At 37.7% G+C, this 10,424-nt stretch overlaps 2 protein-coding genes across 2 annotated transcripts; one reads left to right on the top strand and one right to left on the bottom strand.

Annotated features, from left to right (window-relative positions):
* The first annotated feature begins 307 nt into the window (after nucleotides 1-307).
* Nucleotides 308-4,355, top strand: LOC103958185 (plastidial pyruvate kinase 2). Its single transcript, XM_048565791.1, has 12 exons — nucleotides 308-753; nucleotides 1,226-1,504; nucleotides 1,626-1,791; nucleotides 1,872-2,006; nucleotides 2,121-2,231; nucleotides 2,336-2,424; nucleotides 2,561-2,623; nucleotides 2,731-2,906; nucleotides 3,014-3,116; nucleotides 3,207-3,355; nucleotides 3,586-3,694; nucleotides 3,959-4,355. Exons 1-12 carry the CDS (start codon nucleotides 508-510, stop codon nucleotides 4,064-4,066), a joined length of 1,734 nt encoding a protein of 577 aa, XP_048421748.1. The 5' UTR covers nucleotides 308-507; the 3' UTR covers nucleotides 4,067-4,355.
* Nucleotides 4,356-5,323: 968 nt separating this feature from the next.
* On the bottom strand, nucleotides 5,324-6,346 carry LOC103958186 (hevamine-A). Its single transcript, XM_009370430.2, has one exon. The coding sequence runs from the start codon at nucleotides 6,300-6,302 to the stop codon at nucleotides 5,397-5,399; it is 906 nt and encodes a 301-aa protein (XP_009368705.2). The 5' UTR covers nucleotides 6,303-6,346; the 3' UTR covers nucleotides 5,324-5,396.
* Between the last annotated feature and the right edge of the window lie 4,078 nt (nucleotides 6,347-10,424).

Raw genomic sequence — 10,424 nt, 5'->3', positions numbered from 1 at the left:
GTAGCCCAAGTTTTATAAATCAAATGAAAGAGAAATGCTAAAGTACTCTGGAAAATCACGATAACGGTAAACCAGTTATGCAAGTTAGTGGTCCTCGCAAGCAAACCCAGCAGCCCGCATGTGAAATATACCCAGCATATGCGTAGGCAGAAGTGTTGGTCCGAAACAGGCCCAAAACCGTCTCGTGATCGTGATCCACCCGTGCCCCTTTCGAGACAAGCTCCGCTTTGAACGAAAGAAGTTGAACTACTTTTTACTTCTGTTCGATACATCCAAAGCCCTCCCGTCCCTCCTAAACACTCTTTATCCATCTGTCGCCTCAAAACCTCCGCCAAATTCAGCGGCGACTTCAACACAATTTAATCACTCCCTACCTACATACATACGTTCTTTTAAATCCCTCCGCCACGCACTTCCCCCTCACCTTCCTCCTCTCCCTCAGAACCTCCGCATTCCCCTTCCAAAAACCCGAATCTCCCTGCCTCTCTCTCTCTCTCTCCAAACAAAATGGCGCAGGTGGTGGCTATGCGGGCGATTCAGAGCTCGACCCTCTCTCCCAGCTCTGGATCCTCACGCGGCCGCGCCGCCGACAAGCTGAAGCCGCCGACGAGCTTTGCATACAAAGTTATGGCTTTTGAGGAGAAGCAGAAGGGATGGAGCTGGAGAGTGTTTGGGAAGAGGAGGTCTGAGATAACTGCCAAGAGTCCCCTTCAGACGGAGGTCGTTCCCGTCTCGCCCGAAGACTCACCGAAGGTTCGTGCTAGGTGCTACTATTCAATCTTCCTTTTTTTTTTTTTTTGGGAGCTTGATGTGTTTGGTTGCTCCCATTAACAATGCCAATGTGGTCTAAGTGATATTCCTCCTTATATAGTAACTCCGAGGTCTCACGTTCGACTCGCTTGGATGGCAAGTTTGATACTTTAATTATGAAAAAAAAAGTATAATCTGTTTCGTTGCCCAGAAATTGTAGGAAATCATGACGAAAAGTGAATTTCTTTTGTTTTTTCGATGTTGAATTGATAGCAATTAGACTGATTACTCGATGTTTAGCTTCTTAGACTGTAGAGATGTTGCTTTTGGCCGAGGAAGGACCTCCTTGGAATTGCTTTTATAGAAAGCACTTATGCTCATAAGCGCTTTTATTAGAATGACTTAGAGATTTCGTTTAAAGTTTGCGTGCTTTTAGAATGTATGCTTAGTTTGTTTAGCTTGTGTTGCCGATCAGATAGAGGATCAGTTGAGGGCAATTCAGCAACTTGACAACACAGCAGTGGGTATGTGGTCAAGGCCTGTGGTCAAACGTAAGACAAAGATTGTTTGCACAATTGGTCCTTCCACCAACACGCGCGAAATGATCTGGAAGTTGGCTGAGGCCGGAATGAATGTTGCTCGTATGAATATGTCGCATGGAGATCACGCTTCTCATCAAAAAGTGATCGACTTGGTTAAAGAATATAATGAGCAACATGAAGACAATGCCATTGCGATCATGCTTGATACCAAGGCAAGGCTCCCCTTATTGTTTCTTGTTTCGTTCAATACCAAGTCATTAGTTTGAATTGCTTATCTTTTACTATTCGGAGAATATCTAGGTCATTCCATTGATGAATGTTGTTCTGTATCAGGGTCCTGAGGTTAGGAGCGGTGACCTGCCACAGCCAATCAATTTAGAAAGTGGGCAGGAATTTACCTTTACAATTAAAAGAGGGGTTGGTACATCAGATTGTGTTAGCGTGAACTATGATGATTTCGTTAATGATGTAGCACCGGGAGACATGCTTCTGGTTGATGGTATGCTGAATTTTACTTTTCTTTTGGTTAAAAATTGAAATTATGTTTATATGCACTCTGAATCTTGATTTGTGCTGCAGGTGGTATGATGTCATTTCTGGTGAAGTCCAAGACAGAAGAATCAGTGAAATGTGAAGTTGTTGATGGAGGAGAGCTTAAGTCTAGGCGACATTTGAATGTGCGAGGGAAAAGTGCAACATTGCCTTCTATCACTGGTTGGACTCCTAAATTGTCGATTCAATCCTTTACAATCTATTAAAGATGTTTTCTTTTATTTCTTTATGATCTGTTTTCCTAATGATATAGTTGTCTAAACTTATTTATTGCAGAGAAAGATTGGGAAGATATTAAATTTGGAGTGGACAATAAAGTTGACTTCTACGCTGTTTCATTTGTCAAAGATGCGCAAGTTGTTCATGAATTGAAGAATTATCTGCAAAGTAACTTTCCAAATACTTTATCATATATTCTGATAATACATCTGAATACAACATTTTGCGTAATGCTTTTGAATAAATGTATCTTAACCTATTTTATATTGCAGGTAATAATGCAGATATACACGTTATTGTAAAAATAGAAAGTGCAGACTCTATCCCGAATTTGCATTCGATTATCACAGCATCCGATGGGGTAATTTCTCGAATCAATGAGTGGAAACGTGATGCTTAATAAATGATTTACATGCTCTTTCTCCTGGATATTTGCATCTTATTATGTGAATAACACATTTTGAAGATAATACTGACATGCGATTATCTGATTTTAGGCAATGGTTGCAAGAGGAGATCTTGGTGCAGAGCTCCCTGTTGAGGAAGTTCCGCTTTTGCAGGTACTTAACGACAAACACATTGCAATTGAATCCACTTAACAAGATTGTTACATTAAGTTGAGTTCATTTAGTGCATTCTGAACTCGCTCTTTTATTTCAAAATGTAGGAAGAGATAATCAGGATATGCCGTAGCATGGGAAAGGCTGTTATTGTGGCAACAAATATGCTGGAAAGCATGATTGTTCACCCAACACCAACCAGAGCTGAGGTATCCGACATTGCCATTGCTGTTAGAGAGGGTTCTGATGGAATTATGCTTTCTGGAGAGACTGCTCATGGAAAGTAAGTTGTTGTGGCTATTGGAATTATACTGTCGGAACCAGTTTTGGACTATATACTAACATTTAGACTGTAGCATAATGTAATAAAGAGATTTCATATCCATGTAGGTATCCTTTGAAGGCAGTGAAAGTTATGCACGCTGTCGCACTTCGGACTGAGGCGACCATCTTGGGTGGCGCGGTGCCAGCCAATCTTGGTAAAGCTTTCAAGGTTAGGGAACATATACTTATTCATTCAGTTTCAGTAGGCAGCATCTTATTCATTCAGTTTCAACCGACTCTGATGTCGTCTTTCCTGCAGAACCACATGAGTGAGATGTTTGCTTACCATGCAACCATGATGTCCAATACTCTTGGTACCTCAATCGTTGTCTTTACCAGAACTGGTTTCATGGCTGTTCTATTGAGCCATTACCGACCTACCGGGACCATATTTGCCTTTACGAATGAGTGAGTTTTCATGTTACCTGTCACAAAGGCATTATTTGTGATAGTGTTACTAGAGTTTTTATTTTTTTATTCTCCTTGATAGATTTGTCATCCCCCTCATCCGGGCAGGTGCACAGCATGAATTTTGTTAAATTTGTAACTGTACCAGTTAAAATATGCTGTGCAAGTTCTATTCATTAGGAAAGTGAATTTGATTTTTTGACTGATCAAGTACTTTGATGGCGATGCAGTAAAAGCATACAACGGAGGTTGGCTTTGTATCAAGGCGTATGTCCCATATACATGGAGTTCACAGAAGATTCTGAAACAAGCTTTAGCAATGCCTTGACTGTGCTGAAGGTGACGTTTTGCTGCATATTTCCTAGCGACATAGAGTAATTTAAATTTGCATTTGGTCACATAAGGGAATTTTCCAATCGGCCATTTTTATATCGGGTTTCATTTCCCTTAAATGCTCATCCTTGAATCACTCTTGGCAGGATCAATATTTTTCGTTTCCTTAACTTTTTCATACGACGCTTTTGGTTTTGATTTGAACTAACATAGCTGGGCTATTCAACCATGCCAACACTGATGATGCATTTTCCGGTGTTTCATTTACAGAAGCAAGGATTGGTAAAGGCAGGAGAAGAGGTCGCACTCGTTCAAAGTGGCAGGCAACCCATTTGGCGGCTCCAATCCACTCACAACATTCAAGTGCGCAAAATTTAGGTGCAACGGAGATGGAAAAGTCGCCCTCGTAACATGGATTTCTTGGTCTACACTACGATAATTTCCAACGATAGCATATCTGTTGTAGTTCCAGCAGAATTGTTGTGGTAGTTTCTTGCTTTGGTTGTTTTTTCTTGTATTGCACACTTTTTTGTGATCCTGTATGCTTATTTTTTGGTTTCCCATTTTTTCTTAAATAATTTTGGTGTATGTTTCAGAAGAACAAGAAGTTGTTAATTAAGTTATAAATTTGGCAGTTGGAATGAAATGTCTTAACTTGTTACTCAAACTGTAATTTCCTTTAATAGTTTGATTGAGGAAACAGATCGTCACCTTCTGATATCCGCTGCTTACTGTTTGTCGCATAGCCGTTGACCACTGGCTAGGGTAGATTTTACGTCCGCTGCACGAGTGTGGGACTAAGATTGAGGGAGTTTTGTGCTTGAAAGTTGTTCTGCCAATGACGTGATTCTACAAATGGTTAGAACTTTGAAGGGGCATTGATGGAATGAGGCGGATTTCTTGTTTATTGAAAAAGGTTATTTATAGTTACGTTTTTTAAAGTTAATTTTAATCTTACTTATCCCGTAACTTAAAAATCATCACTTTACTTTTTGAAAATCAAAATTTGTTTCATTTTAACTTGTGAACTCTCTTTTTCCTGAAATTCAAAAGTTCTCACTTTACTATCTGAAATTCAAAATTCGTTCTATTTTAACTTGTGACTCTCTTTCTCTTGAAACTCAAAAGTTGCTCCAGTACGTATGTGAAACCTACCACCCAATAAGATTATGCCACATATGTCATTGAATTTGATTATAAATTCCCACCATGCATAAATATTTAATAATATTAAGTTTAAAAGAAGAAATTAAGAATTTGAATTTTTTTGGGTTGTTGTGCTTGAGTTACAAAGATGAAAAAAAAATGAATTGATTAGTTTGTTGCATCCAAATCAAACACAAGGAACAAAATAACATAATTAAGGCAATTGTTGAGCGAATTTTGAGTTATATAGAGTAAATGATGACTTTTAAGTACTAGGGGGCATGAGATCAAAATCGAGTTACAGAGGATAAAGTGAAACGAATTTTGAGTTTCAAAGAGTAAAGTGACAACTTTTAAGTTACATGAATAAAATAAATTTACAAATGAATTCCAAATGCGTTGCTAAAAATAAATGTTAACAAAATTTCAAAAGTCAAACAAAAATTGTTGATATATACGGACTTCATAAACAAAATTAAACAACATTCATTAGGATAATGAAATCCGATTTATTTATTGAGATAGTATTTTAAGGACAAACCAAAACATAGAGTTACGAAAGTCACACACTTCCGATAATGGAAGAACTATATCCACTTTTATCATCATAAAACTTAGACCATAACATAACACCACCATACTTCGACGACTTCTTTATGACCGGTAGAATTTTCGATTTCAGCACAGCAGCCGGTATATACCCACTTCCGGCCGCCTCAGGAGCAGCCGGCAACCCCATAAATATCTTCCCTGCCTTGACCGATGTAGTCCATCGGTTCCACGATTTTATAAGGTTATCGGTGCTACCCGAGCTGTACTGGCACGAAGGATTGTTATAGAACTGAACCCAAACATAGTCGAAAAGCCCTGTATTCAGAGCACCCCCGAGAAACTTATCAGGAAACGGACATTGAGGAGCTCCTGCTACATACACACTTCTTCTCGGCTTGCTATGCGCCTTGAGGCGTCGCGCAAGGACGTCCCAGTACTGAGTAGAACCGAGTTCTATGTCAAAATCTACGCCGTCCAAAACAGCGTCGCCTAAGGGGCGAGAAGTTGATTTCTTGCCGCCCAAGAAATTGTTCCATAGATAATCGGCTACATCTTTTGCATCAGCAGCTGATGCTAGAGAATAGTTTCCAACTCCGCCTCCGATAGACAGCAACACCTTGATTCCTCGGCTTTGGCAACTCGTTATGCCACGGCTGACGATAGCGCAACCACCGGATGCCGGGTTGCAGTGGCCTGCAAGGTTGATTTCGGGGGTCTGGCCGCTGCCAAATTTGTTGAGGAAGGCTATGTTCACGTACGAGTATCTCCCCGTGGCACATGTTTCGGCTAGGGTACCTTCATTCCCGTTTTGGCCCCAGTAGATGGCGATGCCGGCGCCGGCGTCGCAGAGTTCGAATCCAACAAGCTGCGCTAAGAGGATAAGGAGTAGAAATGGAGCTTGGGAGTTTCCAGCCATTCTTGCTAGACTTTTAGTGTTGTTGTGAAAACTAATGAAGTTATGTTTTTTTTTTATATGAGTTTAAAGTGCCCAACTATACCTTTGAACAGTTGACTGTGGACAGGACACGGTTTGCTGGACATAAGGAATCATTGATTTTTTTTTTCGGTCGAAAGGAATCATTGACTTAAAAGCAAGATTAAAGATGATTTTAATGTGTTTGGAGAATAAATTTAAGGTTATTAAGAAATTTTAAGATGACAGAAATTTAAAAGACAAAATTTTATTTTTTTAAATTTGTGAATTTTATTGTTTAGTTAAATACAAAATTAAATCTGTGTATAGAGTAATAATATATAAATGGAAAATTATAATTAGGAGATGTGCTAGTAATGGTGGCTACAGCTGCTATGATGATGGTGGGTGGTGGCGGCGGCGGTGATGCATTATGGTTGCAATGGTGATGGAGGTGGGTGCCAGCAATAATAATGGTATATGGTGGTGACATGTGGTAGTGGTGGTCACTTATAGTTGAGTTTTTTGTATTTTTTTATTTTAAACTCTCTCCGGTGAAATTTTGGATATGACATTTAAACTTAAGAATTAGAGGTCCTAAATTTCAAGTTTTTTTTTTTCCCACAAGGAAATTCTAAATTTCTATATTTATTGAATCCAAAAAATAAAATTGGTGCGTCTCAATGTATAAATTTTGAATTTTGTCTAAATTTTTTCTCTCATCCGAACATATTGTTATATCTATTTGTTGACTCTAAAAATTACAAAGCCTACGTGGCGCGCAGGCCGAGTAACTAATAAGCTAACTACGTCCTTCGGTTGAATGCGGGGCGTGCCAACTCGTCGGCCGAGCTCGACCGAGGAGTAAAATTTGTTGATGTTGCGTTGAGCGCGTTGCTGACTTCTTTATCTTGCGACTGCGGCCGAGGAAGGAACAAATCTCGGCCTTTGAATTCTCGAGCCTGAAGACAAGGCTGCTAGTTCTACGAAGTTCAATATCAAATTCGGCTCTCAGGGTGCCGAATGTAGTAACCTGGTAACACCTCACTTCGCCGAGAAGGCTAATGAGATGACCTATGCCAATAAGGATTTGAAAATCCTTCTCGACCGAGACTTGGATAGATAACCAGTCGGCCTCAACGCAGTGCTGTTTATCCAAACTGAAGGTGCTTCGGGAACGGCTGATTCTACGGCAACAGTGCTGTTTATCCAAACTGAAGATGTTCGCCGGTTGCCTTCACAGTGTTGTTTATCCAAACTGAAGATGTGTTGGCGAGAAAAAGAAAATAAAAAAATCTCAAGATGTTTTGAGAGGTTTTGCGCAGGGCAGTTGTGTGTTGAATTGGAGGTCCCTTGAATGGTGTTCACAGCCTTGTATTTATAGAAGCAGATGTGTGGTGCGGCTTCACTTGTGTAGAATTTGATTTTAATTCAAACTCATCAGCTAGAGTCTAGGTCAAAGACTTCCCAAGGTAAGCAACAACCTATCTTTTAGATATCATCATTATCTCTTTACTTCATGCAAACAATTAGCATGCATTAGCCAATTTGATAAGCTTCACGGCACTGCCAAAATCCTTCAAATTCCAAAGGTGCAGGCCATCATGACTCGTGGGTTGCCTTCCACGTGGAGAGCATCAAAATGCTTCCCTTTCTCATGTCGTCTTATCCATGCAAACCATTTGCAAATCAATTGCAAATCCTTTTCTGCCATTATCACAAATCGTTGTTGATCACAATCACCATCATTGCGCTATTTCACCTTTATCTGATACCAACCCGCTGGATATAGCCAATATTAGGCTTAGATAATCCAATATATATTAAGAGATAATATTATGATTAAAACCACAATATTATTCTTTAATAATAATTGAAAAATATCTCAACCACTTCATCATCCAACGGTCTAGAACTTTACTCATCTAACGGCCTTGATTGTATGGGCCGATAGCGTAAATTTGGGTCCAAACACTATTGTAGATATTATCTATATATTGGCCAATTAAATTGGGGTTAGAGGTAACCTAAAGAATAAAAAATTGGAGTTAGAGGCTACATAAAGCATATAGAATAAATTTAAATTTCAACCAAAATTTCAGTCAAACTACAACTTCGCACGTCCTAAGTATAATATACTCGATCAGTGGCGGTGGATTAAAATATAGGGGCTTGTAATTTTTCATGGCAAAGTCTGACAGATTAATGAGTTGAGGGCTTGTTATGCCAGCTTCATAGCAGTTCAGATTCCCTTCAACTACTCAGATACAGAACATAACCTATACTGTCAAAATGTCACTTAGCATCCTAACATATTCTTCTAATTTTTCATTAGTTGAAGGGGAATCTGAATTGTTATGAAGCTGGCATGATACATGCATACACAAATACAAAACTTTGAACAAGTAGAGGCCAATACATTTGCACCTATTAATTAGAAATAGGGGTAATAATTGAAAATTTCTACACCTAATAGTTAGGAGTGGCGGATATTGAAATTGCATCTAAAAAGAGCGTTGCTATTAATAAATAAGGGCAAATAAGCACTTATTTCCGCCCCTAATAGTTTTGTTGCCATGTAGGCAAGTCTGACATGCAAACAATATTAGATACAAATGTTTAAAGTATTAGGGGCAATTATTAAAGCCCATACTTTATTATATATTTAATGCATTTATATTTATTGTTATTGCATTTTTGGAATTATATTAATTAAAAACGTTTTCTAGGGTCAAATATGTTTACGATTATTTTTATTTTCCCCCACCATCCCAGACAAAAAAATATACTGTCAATAAAAAAATTAGTATTAAAATGCTTCATACTTCATTGATTATATACAAATGGTACAAGTATTATGAAGAAGTTTAAGCCTATTAGATAGAAATGGTAGTGTAAACAAAATTTATATGTCTTATCAATCTTCTGCATCTGAAACACCGAAATGATGAAAAGTTAAAAGTATGTGTCTTCCATGATCCATCCGATAGATACACCACAGAAGGTAAAAGCAAATTAGAGTAAAACTATTTTTAGACAAGATAAGAATCAAAACAATCAAATTATGTAGAACTCACAGACATGAAAAGAAATAAACAAATTAAAACAATCAAATTATGTACCTACGGTTCACAAAACATCAACAAAACAAAACCTCCAAAACAAACAAAAAATAAAACCTAAATTAAACCAATAGGGGTTTACAACGTAATTTATCTTTTTGATAACACACCTATATTATACAAAAAAAAAAATATGTATGAAGAACACATCTAACAAATTTCACTTCCAAATTTTCACACCCCACCGTCAAATTTACCTGCAAAACAACAGCTTGAGAGAAAAAAAAAACTTCAATCAAACTAAATAAGTTTAGTTTTTTTCTCTACTACAAACCTTTTTAAATCTATCTTTTGCTATATTAGACTCATCAAAGGGAATATTGAAAGGTAGAAAATTAAGAAAAAATAGATATGAAGAGAAAACAATATCAGATCTAGAACAAGAAGTGAAGAAAGAGGATAAAAATATGAAGGAACAAGAAAAATGGAGACGAGAAGAAGAATACGATGGAACAAGAAAAACGGAAATGAGAAAAAGATATGAAGAAGCAAGAAAAATGGAATGAGGTATGAAGAATCAACAAGAAAATGGAGATGATAAGAAGAATATGAAGGAACAAGAAAAATGGAGATGAGGAGTTTGTGCCGTGAAAGAAGATCAAGAGAGAAATATGAGGAATGTGCGTGTTGGTTATACTAGAATTAAGGTTTTGATAAATGTCTTATTTATTTGATTAATAATTAAGAAATAAAATAAAATAAAAGGAGATAAATGCTTCTAATGTAAATTATTAAGTTAAAAATATATATATTAGAGGCTCATTTATCCACCACTAATAACTAAATTTTGTAGATGTGGTTTTTTTTGCCCCTAAAAGTAGTAACACTAATAGGGGCACTTATTGTTTCTCCTCTATTATTAATAGAGACAAATCTATATTTATGTCCCTAATCAAGATTAACAAGGGAAATTTTTTATATCCGCCTCTAATCCACCGTCCCTAATAAGCACTATTCTTGTAGGCAGACGAAGGAGTGTGGGTGTGGCTGGGCTGGGATTAGG

The sequence above is a fragment of a genome, unplaced genomic scaffold (genome assembly GCF_019419815.1).
Source record: "Pyrus x bretschneideri cultivar Hongxiangsu unplaced genomic scaffold, Pyrus_bretschneideri_v1 Contig4, whole genome shotgun sequence".
In the NCBI taxonomy this organism is placed as follows: Eukaryota; Viridiplantae; Streptophyta; class Magnoliopsida; order Rosales; family Rosaceae; genus Pyrus; species Pyrus x bretschneideri.
The sequence above is the reverse complement of the archived record's forward strand: the minus strand, read 5'-3'. Positions and strand labels throughout refer to the sequence as shown.